General features: G+C 40.6%; 1 protein-coding gene across 1 annotated transcript in view; it reads right to left on the reverse strand.

Moving 5' to 3' along the window:
* Window positions 1-15,093, reverse strand: part of LOC147303462 (uncharacterized) — a 30,409-nt gene extending 15,316 nt beyond the window's left edge. The window contains exons 1-20 of the mRNA XM_086279138.1: window positions 15,029-15,093; window positions 13,883-14,009; window positions 13,282-13,441; window positions 13,002-13,194; window positions 12,421-12,492; window positions 10,217-12,095; window positions 10,031-10,108; window positions 9,066-9,179; window positions 8,630-8,786; window positions 8,134-8,326; window positions 6,390-6,455; window positions 3,955-5,809; window positions 3,705-3,770; window positions 2,917-3,453; window positions 2,744-2,823; window positions 2,475-2,624; window positions 1,523-1,683; window positions 999-1,152; window positions 557-751; window positions 293-449 (exon numbers count right to left, since the gene is read on the reverse strand). Of these exons, the coding sequence (XP_086135264.1) occupies window positions 293-449; window positions 557-751; window positions 999-1,152; window positions 1,523-1,683; window positions 2,475-2,624; window positions 2,744-2,823; window positions 2,917-3,453; window positions 3,705-3,770; window positions 3,955-5,809; window positions 6,390-6,455; window positions 8,134-8,326; window positions 8,630-8,786; window positions 9,066-9,179; window positions 10,031-10,108; window positions 10,217-12,095; window positions 12,421-12,492; window positions 13,002-13,194; window positions 13,282-13,441; window positions 13,883-13,991 (6,376 nt within the window). The 5' untranslated portion in view covers window positions 13,992-14,009; window positions 15,029-15,093. The remainder of the gene's footprint in view (window positions 1-292; window positions 450-556; window positions 752-998; window positions 1,153-1,522; window positions 1,684-2,474; window positions 2,625-2,743; window positions 2,824-2,916; window positions 3,454-3,704; window positions 3,771-3,954; window positions 5,810-6,389; window positions 6,456-8,133; window positions 8,327-8,629; window positions 8,787-9,065; window positions 9,180-10,030; window positions 10,109-10,216; window positions 12,096-12,420; window positions 12,493-13,001; window positions 13,195-13,281; window positions 13,442-13,882; window positions 14,010-15,028) is intronic.
* Between the last annotated feature and the right edge of the window lie 353 nt (window positions 15,094-15,446).

Below are 15,446 nucleotides of genomic sequence, written 5' to 3' on the forward strand. Positions count from 1 at the left end.
AAATCTGCAGCAACTGTGTGATGCTATCATGCCGACATGAACCAAAATTTATGAAACTATACCATGAAGGATTATGGCTGTTTTGAAAGCTAAAGGGGTCAACACAGTGCTAGCAAGATGTACCTGATTAAATGTCTGGTGAGAGAATAACTTGTATGTGATAAAAACAGTTTAAATTGTTTCGTTTTAAGAAGTGAGTGCTATACGTCTTTTATAACGTCTCTGATTTTGACCTGAAGATCCAGTAAAAAGATGTGAAAAATGGACGTTTGACAGATTCACTGTGGATTACCTTGATCCATCTCATCTGTCAGTCGCAGCTTGTAAGATTTCACACAAAAGCGGCCGCAGAAGAGCTGCACCACGTTCTCATCGTTTTTAAAGTTAACCATGTCAAAGACAGGTCGAGAAAAGAGGCAAGTGGTGCAGCGTAGGAGCATCCTGGAGTTCTGCAGAATAAATGTTTTTTTAAAAAGAGATCTTTGGGTTTTTGTGTAGATTATTACAACATTTTGGTCCCACAACTTTGCATTTTCCCTCTCTGATGTATCCGCACCTCTTTGAACCGCTTCAGACAACCACCGCTGCAGAATGTTTTGTTATCATCCTCCAGCTTCAGCGTGAGCGGTTTGCTGCGGCACACAGAGCTGCAGTTCTCACAGATGCCCATGTTGTTCTTGCAGAAATCATCGAAGCATGCGTGGCTGCAAAACCTGATGACTGCCTCGTTCAGGGTCAGCTCACATTTGGTCTGAAGTCAGTGAGAAAGGAGCCGTGGACATAAGATCATGGATTATAAAAAACTTTTTTGTTTAGTTATTAATATTAATAAAATGCCATTGAACGGGATAATAAAGACATACAGCTCTTAAAGGAGACACTGTGATGTGCATGTACATGCAATTAAAGGCAACAAATACGATTTTTTTTAACCATAATAAAGGGAAAAATAAAAACTCTGAACACCCAGGTATCAAAAGAAAAAAAAAAGTGCTTACACTGCAGACTTTTTTGCATATGTTGCAGACTGACTTTTGTGTTTGGGTGGATGCAGACTTGAAAGAGCTCAAGCAAGCCGGGCTGCAGAAGTCCTTCATAGTTCCTTTAGTGTCCACAGCAGCCATGATGAGGTCCAGAGGCTGCGATATCGCTCTGATCGAAGGGGAGGACAAACACTTAACACAGACACTTATATATCCTATAACCATCCTACCTGCTCAGCGACAAACAGGAGAAATTAATTAAATAATCGTCACCTGCTGGACAAAGCGATTCATTCAGCAGATGATTCCATCAGGAGCTGCTCTGAAACACGGGTCTAAACTGAGCAATCATCTGGTGGCTGCTTAACTAACAGTGACGTCATGCAGTTTATAACTTAATGTCATTATAATGTCATATTGTTGTATATACTCTTTGGTTATGCTGCCCTCAAGTGGATGAAAGTCTTTAATAGAAATAAATTAAAACAGTCCGTGCCTGTTAGTCATCAAGAACAGAGCACAGTTTCAACAACACTCACTTATGACATTGGTGACAGGTCTTGGTGGCTGGTTTGTTGTAAGAAAACATCTCAAACAGACAGTTTTTGGAGCAGAAGACGTCTGAGAAGCCCTTCTTCTGGTAAGCAGTGTGTCCCTTCATCATGCTCTTTTTGCAGCGGGAGCAGTTCATGTGCACTGCCTGAAATGTAAAAGTGTAAATCACAGAGTTGATTAAACACATTTTTACAGCATTTTATGCACTGATGAGCTACAACACTAAAACCCAAACGTGTAAAACACAGATTGCCATTGCCGTGGTGCGCTAAAGACGATCTCTGACACAGCCCCCAAAGACAGTTCAGCAATAGCATGAGGAGGTGTTCAGCTGGTCTCCAACTCACTAGCGAGAACCACCTTCAATCCACAGACCATGCTAGCAATTTCCCAGAGTCAGACACCTGAACACAGAGATCCTGTGACCACGCCCTGATGGGTCTGAGCTGTTCTGACAGCACGAGGGAGATCTGCCTCTGATAGAGCTGTTCTCATAATCCAAGTGATCCCTTTAATGGTATCAAAGTTTTACTGACAAAAGAAATCAATCTGAGTGTGCAGTGAAAGAAAAACAGCTGGCATGTTTGTCGGACTTAAGAAGATTTTATGTGTTATGAAAATAAAACTAATGGACATTTAGTCTCTTAAAAACTTTAAAAGGCATCCAGAACATTTATGGATTTGATCATTTTCAATTCAGTTCAATTCAATTTTATTTATATAGCACGAAATCACAACAACATTTGCTTCAAGGCACTTTATACTTTAACATAAACTACAACAATAGCGTTTTAATCCTTGTAATTGATAGATAGATTATGGAAAACACCTTTCTACAGGCCTGATATTTCATACATTCAGCTCAGATGATTTCACCGAAAATATATATTTTACAGACAAATTCTACTTCGTTGGAAGAGAAGAAAGTTTTCCTACCTTTTCAGAGCTGGGCTTGTTTGTGACCTCTGTAAGTGGAGTAGGTCTTGCACTCTGTTTCTTGTCATCATGGACGGGTTTATCTTCCACCGGCTGCTTGTTACTCAAAGATGACAACTGGGAAATGTGGATGGGATGCTGCACCTTCTCCTACATTTAAAGAGTAGTTTGTAAAGAATGCAGCGATGCTTACAGACCTCACATTTATTCAACTTTTTAAAAGTGTCATTTTCAGCAGGTTGTAAAACATAACAACAAACTGGACTCACGATGTCTAGTTTTGGGATTACTATCTTCACTTCTTTCATCAGAGCCATGGGCACCGATAGGTTGGTCTTCTTTTCTGTGACTAGTAAAACACATTTCCACTTTAGTGAGTCAAACCTCTCCACAGTTCCCAGTTAACAGAACATGAACCCATTTTTCACCAGATTTAGTTTACCTTCATTTAAAGTGGGAGCAGAAGCGTTACTGTCCACATCCATCCAATCATCATCTTCATCATAGTCCTCCTCCACATGGTTCTCTGTGTCGATATCCATTGCCTCTGCGATCTCATCATCAGCACTGTGCTCGTCTGGAGACGTATTTTTCTGCTCTTCGTCATCATCCTTGTTGCTCTTCTTGACTTCTGTTGTTGCATCTTCATCTGTTACCCTGGGCTTTGTACCTGAACTGTTTGAGCGACCGTCTGCAGCAATCTCCTCATTTCTATCATCGTCGTCATCAGTGTCTATGTCGATGTCAAAATTCACATTCATGTCCTCATCATCGTCACTGAAATAAATACTTGGCTCAAGAGCTGTGCTAAAAGATTTCTTCTCCACAGGTTTACTGATGTCACTCTTCACCGGCACGTCCTCTGCCTTGTCTTCTTTCTCTGTGTTCACGGCTTCATGTTCATTTGGCTCCGGCTGCTCTTTTTCAATCTCCTTCTTCTTTTTCTTTCTTTGGCTTTGTTTTCTTTTGCTTTTTTTACCTGTGGAAAAGACAAAGACAGATCTGTAAGAAGAATATCTGCATTTTTCGTACTTTTTAATTTTTAAACATTTCAGCTCACTTTTTAATAAAGAAACATCCTTCGGAAATAAGCAAATAGCTAATATTGTCCCACCATACATCAGTTGAGGACTATACAAGGTGAATCATCTGCCATAATAAACACGAATACCACTCAAAAATAACTGCAGGCACGACTATTATATCACACATCAAAGGAAACTTCTGAACCTTCATCATCTTCCTCAGCATCGCTGTTTCTGGGGGTGACAGGCTCCATGACTGGCTGCAATTCATCTTTAAAGGAAAGAGGAAAAAAGGAACTCGACAGTGGTTCAACATTATTCCAACAAGTGGCGGTAACGCAGCAAGAAAAAAAATAAACATGCATGGAAACAATCGGGGTTTCTAAACATTCTTAATGGAGTTTTGCAAATGCGTTGAGGGAGGATTTGGGTGAACAGAGATTTGAGTCACATACCTGGAATCTCAATTTCCTCCAGAGTCTTTCCTTCGAATCGTTCGAGAGATCCATTCTCCAGTGCCGACAGAAGCTCTGATATTTTTGCGACATCGGCAGCTGCCTCGGGCGTCTGATAATACTCCCAGTCTGTCTGAATGTCACAGCCCAACAGCTTAGCTAGCTGAGTGAGCTCGTCATTTTTAAGGCTGAGAATCTGGAAAATTCTTACTATGTACTTACGAAAACACTGAGACCTGAGAGCTTCCTGGTTCTTTGCACCACAGCGATTAACGAACATCCTGATACACGCGTGTCCCTTGTGAAAGTCTGACCCTTTGCCACCAGGATTCCCAAATAAGAAGGGATTGTCCTTACCTACTCCACATGTGTCCCTCTTGTCCACAAGCACCGTTAGCGCAGAAAGCACTTCAGGGCTCAAAGTAAGAGCAAATATTTTTCCATTTGAGTTACTAACACCAATCGTGACTTTGTGCTTGGACAGAATTTGCTCCAACTGGGTCTGTGAACCAGCAGCATCTTCCTGAAGCTCTGCGGAAGCCCTTTCCTTGAATGACTGGAGTGTCACCCTTGAAACATCCTGAATATTTTTGTTTAAGAAGGACACGAATGCAAGTACCACTTTGAGAAGCGCGTTGTAGACCGGTGTTACTGCATACATCATCAGGCTCTGGACTGCAGAAGCTGTTGTCCTGTTCAGGCACTTGTAGAGCAGCATCACATCTTGTGTAAACTGTAAGGTTGGCTGGCAGGGTGTTTTTGGTTGTGATTTTGCATGGGAGGGCCATTCTTTCGTACACAGCTTAATAAATGCCTCAGCTTCCTCTAACACCTCTTCATCACCATCCTTCAAAGCCCTGGCGTATTTAATGTCAGCGATCTTCTTCAGCGAATTTCCAAGCTTCCAAACGAGAGATGGTTTGTCAAACGACTTCGACCCCTCTTTGATGCCCGCAATCTCCTGGACAGCTTCTACAACGGCGTTGAAGTTTTGGGGCTTGACTGCGTCTTCGAAGCTGTTTATCGACTTCTTTCTTAACGTTATCAGGATCCGTCCCATTTGCCTCAGCTTCTGAGTGACGTATCCCTGATTCTGTTTCTTCTCTCTCATGTGGTAGCAACATTGTGCCAATTGTAATATGTAAGAATCTTCGCAAACTACAGAGGAAATATCGTCTTTCTTCATTTTTTTCAACATCTTCTTCACACCTGTTGAGATCTGTTCAGGGTCCGTTAGTCCAGTGGCGGCAACCAAAGTTAAGATTTGACTTTGAACGCCTTCTGGAGGTTTATTGGATGCCATCGAGGGACACTTTTGCATATGATGCCACACCACTTTACGATCATACATGCGTTTACAATATACACAAGTGGCGAGTGTTTTAAATGTGGACATCTCCGATTTTCTTTCCACTTTCAGTTTTCCTCTGCGAGTCTTCAAGACTCCTTGGTTGTGTTTGAAGTTTCCTTTGTTTCGCAACATCTCCAGACGCTTTTTGCGTTCCTTGCTGTTCCTGCGCATTGCGTACACTTCAGCAATTTCAGGTTCTTCCTTTCTATGCGTGAAAAGGTGACGAGAAATTTTAGTTTGAGGTTTCCCACAAACGTAACAGTAATTTCTCTTAGTGAAGGAAGTTTCTTTAGACTTTCCATCAGAGTCAGACTCATCGGAGTCCGACATATCGTTCGGCGCTTTGGAAGAACCGGCCTTCGAGTCATCTGCATTTTCTTCAAATTCCTGATCCTGGTCATCGTTTTCGGTAAAACTGTCATCATTGCTTGGTTCATTGTCAATGACATAATCTTCATCAGAGAAGCATTCTGCAGAACTGAATTCCTCATCTGAGTTTTCCACCTAGAATTAATTAAGAAAAAGGCAAATTTATGCACCCAACACACAAATCTAACTGCACTCTGATTTTCTTTACAATAAACAAGCCACTTAATACTCATGCTGATAGTCCAGACTACCATGTTCTCTCTGTCTTAGTTTAGTTCAGAGCGAGTTCTCCTTCGTTTTTGGCCGACATATTTAGGCTTAAAATTCTGTTTGGATGGATTTTAAACGCTTTTAATAACCTCAACAGAACTTTACACTTGAATCATAGTTATTAAAGAGAGGCATCAAATCACTCCCTGTCTTCACCACCCACAACACTGGATGCATTTATTGCAAACAATGCATTTTGACTCAGAATTAACAGCATTATGACTGCTACTGTGTATTTAGTGCCTTTTTTCATTCACAGATGTCGTTATAAGCAGAAGGTCTGCAGAAGAGACTGTGCTGCTAGATTACCGATGGACTCTTAGGGAAGTTAAACCCTTTTAACCCTTTTGTAAATACCAGACATCATAAAGTGATGAATCCCGAGTCTGCAGTCACATTTACAGTGCTGGTGTTTAATATAAAACAAATCTTGTTCAACACCTACTCTTTCATCCACTGTCGAAGACGCTGCAGTCTCCATTTCTGAGGTTTGTGGTTCTTTGTTTTGATCCTGTAAATAAAAAGAAGACAGCAAAGTCAAAAAGAAAACTTCCTGTATATATTCTCTAGGGGTGCAACGATATTCGTATCGATATTGAACCGTTCGATACAGTGCTTTCGGTTCGGTACGCATATGTATCGAACAATACAACATTTGTAATTTATTTTATCAACTTTCCTTCTGACGATGCTGTCTGTGTTGAGCGCTCAGTGAATCTGCGTTCGACTACTCCGCCTAGGCTGCACTATCGAGCGCAGATCCACTGAGCGCTCAACACAGACAGCATAGTCAGAAGGAAGAGCGCAGGGCAAGCTAGCGAGACAGAAGTTAAGCTCTCCTTGCAACAGGCAAATTGAACCTCATTCAGATCTGGCGTTTGGAATTATTTTGGTTTTAGTGTGTTAGCGCAGTTAGCTCGTTAACGTGTTGGCCGTCTAGCCCCATGCACGGGGCGATCGGTGGTAGCTCGTTAACGGAGATTTGCCGTGTTGTGGCGTTAAGGTCATTTCAACGAGATTAACGCTGACAGCACTAGTGGGAACACAACGAATATGACTGCACATTTACGCCGACATCATCCTAGTGCAAAGACAAGTGGAAGCAGAAAAAAACAAGCAAGCATGCTACCAACTTTAGCCGAGTCATTTAGACAGCTGTTAGCACATGATTCTCCTTATATATGTTTAATATGCTGCTGAGAATATAGCCCAGAAGAAGCGGATAGTATAGCTTTTATTTTGGAAAGAGACATTTCTCTGTAATAAACTCTCTTTTCCAAAGATGAGTGATTCCTCAATCAGATACAGGGCTCGCAATATCGCTAGCCCGACGTCCCGGGGCTAGCGATTTTTTTTCTGTCGGGCTACCAAAATCTATCTCTGCCCTGCCCGTAGGAAGGAAAAATATATGTCAATGCTTTTGCATTCTTTCAGAAATGTAGCTGGGTAATTATGTCATTGGCATCGGTGAGCCACTGTCAATATGTGACATATTGAAATCGCGTTTGAATTTGCGCTTGTTTTTTTTGCTTTCAATTTGCAATCGTGCGAACTGTGTATAGAGAGCGACAGCACTGATCTGTGAGTGATGATAATTTGTGCACCAATTCCTCTGACATCGTCTTATTAATTGTTAGCTTACTATGCAAACATGACAAGTGAAATCTCCCGCAGCAAGCTTAAATATGTGAGAGGTTGATCGCGCAGAGAATCGCTGAGCTTATGTGAGTGAGTGTGTAAAAGCAGCAGGAGAAGTTATGACATATCAGACTATAAGGCAAAAAGAAAGTGCAGCTTTATGGTTTCATGGACAAAAGAATTTCTTTGGCTGCAATATGACGAGCTAAATAACCAGGGCTGCACATAAGTGGTCCGCAGGTGTGCATTCGCTGTCAAAATAAAAAACACGCACAAGGGTTAGGGTTAAATTTAAAAACTGTACTTTTGAGTTAAAATATATATTTATAATTTTAATAAATGACAAATTAAAAAGGCATGAACATTTTTTTGTATCGAAAAAATATCGAACCGTGACACCAAAGTATCGAACCGAACCGAACCGTGAATTTTGTGTATCGTTGCACCCCTAATATTCTCATATACTGTTATGAACAGAGGTTAGAAATTTACACACAGAGACAAAGAACAAAGAAGTCCATCCAACATCATACCAAACCAAATAAACCTACTGCTGATCGCCAAGCGTAAGAGGACTGCCCATAGTTGTAAGTTATCTCCTCGCCTGGAGATATTTTCTTCAGAGCAAACAGGCACAGATGTGGTTTCCCCTCATGAGCAATTTTCTTCATTTTGCAGTTGGGGCTTACGTGATCATCATTCACGAGTCGTCCGAGAGTCCCATCCTCTGCAGAAGCATCAATGCTGCAGGGCAAATGCTCACAATGAACCTTCAACCACTGTTAAAATTATGCATTTTATCACAGTGACTCGGACTGATGGTGGTGACGGACAGTCAGTGTCTGCACGTTCAAGCTATCTTTATAAGTAGGTTGAGTAAAGTAATGTTAAAGAAAAGCATGTTTCATGCACATAATGAAGATTTTTTTTAAAAACCTGGATCTGACTTGATATCAACCTTTCTCAGGATACACGAGGGCTTTCTATTAAACATGAGCTTTTAGACATTTTAAAACAAGAACCCTCCTTATATTGCTGAAAACTCACCACCAGCTTGTTCCGTTCCAGGAAAACTGAAACAAGAAATTGTTGAGGGTGTCTACACATTTCTCTGGACGGGTTTCTCCACAGGTTGAGACGTTCCCCCGATACTCAACAACAAAGTTGGATGGCTCAATGGCTTTACTGGTGAACACACCTCTCCCTACAAATATGCAAAAAAAAAAAAAAAAAAAAGTTTGATTCAGTTACTAATTTGTAGTCATAAGACCAATCCATGGCAACAACTAGACCAATAGTAATCAAATAGTATTTACGAAAAGAAAAGTGTAGCAATAAAGTTTCCTGATGTATTCACCGTTTACATGATCTATTATAAGATTACCTTTCAGTGTCTCATATCAACAATCAACAGGGGCTGAGACTAACAGCCAGTTTACAAAAACAACCATAACAGGGCGGTTATAAGGGATTCATGACCAACCTTTAGTGGAATTAATAAACATTTCCTTCAGGAAGGATTTGTCCTTGCAAGCCTTTATGTGCTGCATGGCATCCTGCTCAGGAGTTAGCTGTCCGCCTTGCTGATCCACATCATCTGAAGAGTCCAAAAATATTATTGAAATACAAAAATCATTAACACAATTTTCACATAAACTATTTTTGATGTAAAGATGAAGATGTGTTATCATCTGTTTCAAACAAATAACAGCATGCTGCAGTTTCTCTCACCTTTTTTAGTTTATTCACCATTCATGTTGTGGAACGAAGCAAACTATGTGCACGCCCTGGATACAGAGGGTGAGTACGTCCTCACCTTTGGTCATGTTTTAAAATTTTGTTTGGGTAGATCTTAAAGGATTTTAATGAGCTCCCTGAGAGTGATGAATATTGTAGTCAGTCATTATTGAATGTAAGTAGACAACACTGTCTAGTTCTTTTTAAAAATCCTTCATAACTTCAATAACCTTTTAAGGTTGTTTTCTCTGTGTAAGTACTGTTCATGACAGCTAACCCAATATAGTGGAAAACTTAAAAGTTGTAGCTTAAAAATACAAATATCCTCTGATTATAGCCTTGTAGGGGCAACTTAGGCCTGCAGGCCCCGAGAGAACAGGAAACAGTTTAGAAAAACAATATTTTGATTTTCTAGTTGCATTAATAAACACATCTGGACAAAATTTAAAGTGGTATTAAAAAGGTTACTGGAATATGGCATCCCTTCATTTTGTCCTCATGAACATTTGTGTGAAACCTGATCATGTTTAGCGAATGAATTCTTTGACCCTCCCATCCAAAATCTTCAGCTTATTTTTGAGTCCTTAGAGTGTTGAAGTTGGAGATTTTGAGATTCATTGTGTTCACAAGAATAGTACAGACATTTGAGGAGTCCAAAAGAATAATCACTCCAGGTTAATAGGTGCAGAAAGGCTCATCTTTGCAACATACCGCTCTGCTGAGGTAGAAAATCTGACTCTTCACGGTCCACCACAGAGCTGCCCTGCTCCATATCTGGCTCCAATTCATCTTGAATGATCAAAACAGACTGCATTTATTCACAACTCCTTAAAAGACAATCTAATGACCACTGGCAGGCTAATGTGTGTTTATGTCTGCATAATACTGGACACAGACCTTCAATCTCAATCTCATCCAGAGAGGTTCCTTTGAATCTTTCAAGAGAGCCTTTTTCCATTGCCAGAAGCAGTTTAGCAATTTTTGCGAGTTCAACAGCCGCTTCGGGCAGCCGATAATAATCCCTGTCCATCCGGATGTCATGACCCAGCAGTTTAGCAAGGTGAGGTAGCTCGTCATTCTCCAAGTTAAGAATCTGAAAAATTCTTGCAATGTGCTTGTGAAAATGCACGGACGTGAGGTGCTCTGGGTTCTTTGCAGAGCACATTCTTGTGTAGACCCGAACACAGTGGCCTCCGTGGTAGAGGCTTGTGGATGAACCGTCTGGCTTTGCAAACAAGAAAGGATTGTCTTCGTGTACTCCGCACGCTGGTCTCTTGCTCATAAGCAACGTTAATGCGCTGACGAGCTGAGACGTCAACAAAACAGCAACGTTCTGCCCAGTCTTGCCTGCAATATTAATCCTGATAAAGTGCTTGGACAACACCTGGGTAGTCTCGTCCCGCTCCTGGAATGACTTAAGGGTAATTTTTGAAACCTCGGGTGCGCATTTGTTTAAGACTGACACCTGTGCAAGTATGACTCTGCAAAGTGCATTATACATCTGAGGGGTTTCATACTTCTTCATGCACTCAATGGCAGAAGCAGAAGTCTTTTCCAGGTGCGTGTAGAACGTCTGTATGTCACGCGTGAACGGTATCGTAGAGGGGCTGTGTACTTTGTGTTCACTTGATGAAGGTGCATCTTTGTGAGGGCCAGTTTCCTTCCACTCCTTCGCACACAGCATCATGAATGTGTTAACATCTCTCACGGCCCGCTTACTGCTGTCGCTCTGTGCGACAACAAATTCTCCCAGTTTTTTCAGAGACTTTACAAAAAACAAGGCAAGGCTCGGTTTGCTGTACTTCTGCTTTTTTTCATCAAAACCAGAGAGGTTTCTGACAGCAGCAACAACTTTGTAGAAGCTTCTGGGTTTAAGTGCTGCTTCAAAACTCACTATTCTCTTATCATGGAGCTCTATTAAGAGCCTTCCTATTTTTCTCAACTTCTGTCTGACGCGCTCTTGGTTTGTCGGATCATTTCCACTGTTCTCAATAAGACTCTGGGCCATCTTCATGAAAAGGTAGTCATGTTGAATTAAAAATACAATTTCATCTTGTTTCATCGGTGAAAGTATCTCCCAAACTTCAGACGGAAACTTTTCAGAGAACTCCGACTCGGTGACATCCCCCAAGATGCTCGTCTCGCCATGTGTTGCAGCATTTATTGTTTGCTTAGCACACTTTGCTACATGCCTATATAGGTCTTTGCTTTGAAGCATTACTTTACAATAAATGCAGTGCACAAAATTTTCAGCAGTCATTACATAGCGGGATGATCGTCTTCCCACTTTTAGCGGTCCTGTGTTACTCCTCAGAACCTCTTGATTATGTTTGTAGTTTCCTCTTTTTCGTAATTTGGCCAGCAGACTTTTACGTTCTGCTGAGTTTTTGGGTAAAGCAAAGATTTCAGCGATTTCAGGGTCTTCATCGATGTGCCTTGAAAGATGCCGAGGAATTTTGTGATAACCTTTCCCGCAAACATAACAGTAATTTTTCTTTGTGAAAGATGTTCCTCCGCCTTTTAGTCCAGCCTTACTGGATCTGTCTCCTTTGTATCTGTCTTCTTTGTACGTCTTGTCTTTGTCCGAGTCATGATCATCAGAACTCGAAGTGTCATCCTCCTGAATTGATGACACTCTCCTGAAGTTTTTCGTCATTTCTTGAGAATCTGACTCAGAATGTGGCGAACTGTCCCTGGATGACCTTCCAAGATCAACAGAGTGGTCACTGTCATGACTTGGACCTGGTAGTTCGCTGTCATCATCCGAGTCTTTAAACTGAAAATACAAATTAAGAGCATGTTGACAGACTACATTTGGTTCACTAACAGATACTTTATATGTTTTTATATGCATTTAGCAAACACATAGCTTCAAGGTACTGTGCAAAACCAGAGAGACAGACCACTACACACCTTCCAGACAAACAACCTTCAGCAAATGTAGAATTTAGAAATATACCTAAAAAGCATGGACTATAAAATCTTGCACAGGTAAAATATGCAAACTCCGAACACAACGGCCCCCGAGAGACCATAAGGTTCGAACCAGGAACCTTTTGTACTTCTGTACTCCAAAACAAAATTGCTGCTTGTTTACGTACTCTTCTTTTCTTGGGTGTTGATGAAATTTGATACATTTTTTTGTCTGAAGTACTTGGTCCATCACGTGACTCCTGTAAATGTGAAATAAGACAAAAAAAACTGAATATAAACATTAATATTTGGAAATGATTACATACCAAACTGTAAATTTGGACATATTTGTGTACTGGTTTGATTGAGTTTTTACTGTTACAAAACATTTTTTTTATTTGTCTTAAAAAGAATTCAAAAACTTTGCACATCTGCCACATCCCAGAAAACAAAGCACACCAGGCTAAAGAAAGGCATCAATCTCAGACTGGTAGAAGGATCCGAACCAAAGTCAGATCACAATCTCATCATAAAAGAGCCACTCTGGGGTTCTCATTCTGACCACATTTGGACTACTCGTTGGTACTAGCCAGACTGAGAACGCCTCCTGTAAAACACTATTAGTTCTAGAGTAAGTGTAACGCTATTTTACACTTATAGATGTCAGGTTCTTCTGAATGAGCACAGAGAACTGTTCTGGTGTGTTCAGAGGGAGTGAGTGGAATATATAAAAATCATAAGAAAGGCTTCTTTAATAATATAAACATACCTTGGGACGCCACGAGTAATAGGAGCTGCCGTAGTTGTAAGTTATCTCTTTGCCTTGAGGTATTTCTTCCACTGCAAAGAGGCACAAGTGTGGCTTCCCCTCATAAACGATCTTCTTCATTTCACAGTTTGGACTTATGTGATCATCATTCACAAGCCTTCCAAGGGTCTTGTCGTTTTTGGAAGCATCAACGCTGCACATACAAAAGTGTCCCCTTAATAAAAGGAAGCTGTAAATAAACAGTCCAAAACACTTTAAAAATGCAAAACAAACACCTTACCACCACTGTTCTCCATTCCATGTAAACTCATATAAGAAACCATTCAAAGTATCACCGCTTCTCTTCTTAGGCCTCCCGTCTTTGCGAAGAAAGATCTTCCCACGATACTCGACAACAAAGGCAGATGCTTTAATGGTTTTGTTTGTAAAGACACCCTTTCCTAAAAATTTTATTAAGAACATAAAAATTAGGTTCAACAATTTCCCTATAAACTGTTTACACTGGAACTGCCATGACTTTGGCAATAAATATAGCACTCTGTGCATTCAAATAAGACATCATCCTTTTAAATACATCCAGCAAAAGTAGAATTAAGTCTTTTCAGACCAACTGTGGCTGTGATTAGTCCACAACTTCCCAGACATATTTTATAAAGGAATATTCACATTTTTACTTCATCATATACAAAAATAAATTGTGTTTAAGTATGTCTAATTTTACTTCTGAAGACCAGAAATACACTGCTTGAAAGTCTAAGCCCCCCTACAGTTTAATGGGACCACCATATTCATTCACTGGAGCTACCAAGGTTGCATAATTTTCCTTTAATTTGTCACCCATTCGTGTTCCACTATAAAAGTCTTATATATACACCACATACCTTTAAAGGAGTCTATGAACCTTTCTTCTAGGAAGGGTTTGTCTCTGCAAGCCACAATGTGCACCAGGGCATCTTGCTCTGGATTCACTCGCTTGTGTCGGTTTTCCATGACAGCTGGAAAAATCTGCTGAGCACAACAATTATGGCAATGTAAATATTGCAGCAGACAGTTTATTTATATTCAAGGTTTGAGGCTTGAGGTGTGTTTTCAGTGTGCGAATGCAAGTCAAAACACATCTGGGGTGCTTAAAAATAATGTTATGCCCCACCCACTACTAAAGGAAGTCCAGGACTGCTCTTACTGATAATTGACTAACATAGGAGGGTTGTCAACAAGTCAGTTCACCTTGACGTTCCAGGCTATAAAAGCTGGCCCAGATGAATTGCTTAGTCTCTTTCTCCTCAAGTACACCTGTATGAATCCAGGTTGCATAAGTATCGTAGATTGTATACTTTCAGTACACTCATCCCTTTTATGTACTTGCATACAATATGTTCAACACGCTGCCAACCTTATTCAGAACAACTGTAACTTTTTAGTTGCAATAAATGTGTGTGTGTTTGGTAGAAAAAAAAATTCAAGAAGCTCATATTTCTAACATTTGTTCACTCAAATGTAAATAGCCCACAAAATTGGGAAAATAAGTTAAACTATCTCATTTTATTTATAAAGTAAAAACTGATACTGATACTACTTTGAACTAATGAATGCACTAAGTACTAAATGTAATTACTTATAATAATAAGTATTTCCACTTGATTTGCAGTGAAGCAGGATGAACAAACTGGCACTAGAGTAGATTTTCCACAGACCTCAAACTTGTACTAAAGTACTTAAGCGGCTCTGCATGTAGAAGTTTGTTCCACTTTCCTCTGTAACTTCTTGGATAAATTTGTCTGTTCTGCTCAGTTGTACCAGGCACTATACAACTGAGCAGAAAACCCATGCATCTGGACAGCTGCAGCTGTATCTGGCTAATGTTTACATTCAGTTAGTTGTACACATACATGCTTTGCTAGTATCCTTGCATTAGCCAGCAGGTGAGAAACAAACCAGCAGTGGTTTCTGAGCTGTTTACCCATTGTTTTAGACCTAGCTAAATGTATTTCAAGAACTACTTCGGTTTCACACCAAACAACAGTTACCTCCGCTTTAGTGTCCACAAGAAAAAACAAGAAGAGCTCCAGGTGTAGCTAGCATAGAAGTAGCCATCTTTCTTGTATGGGTAATGAGAGACCACGTGACGATAAAGGGGCACGATCTGGGAGGAGCGGCGGTATCTCTGACCAATCACTGGCGGTAACGTCAACGATTGACTGCAGCGGCAGCGAATCCGCGGTCGCGATCGTCTCAGCCACTAGGAGCAGCGGAGAACCGTGAAAGTGGAATGAGCAGTTTATGAGGACATGGCGGGGACAAGTACCGTCGGCGTTAAGCGTCCTCGTAATCCGAGTAAAACACACCAACTGGAAATCACATTCATCACATTTGTATCTACTTTTGAGCCGCTTTAACGACTGAATCGATAAATTTTTACCTTATTTCAGAGAGCTCTCCTTCCAA

Source organism: Aulonocara sp. 'chitande type north' Nkhata Bay, linkage group LG22 (assembly GCF_057382095.1).
Source record: "Aulonocara sp. 'chitande type north' Nkhata Bay isolate Kocher_YH1m ecotype deep benthic linkage group LG22, A_spYH_male_GT1.1, whole genome shotgun sequence".
In the NCBI taxonomy this organism is placed as follows: Eukaryota; Metazoa; Chordata; class Actinopteri; order Cichliformes; family Cichlidae; genus Aulonocara; species Aulonocara sp. 'chitande type north' Nkhata Bay.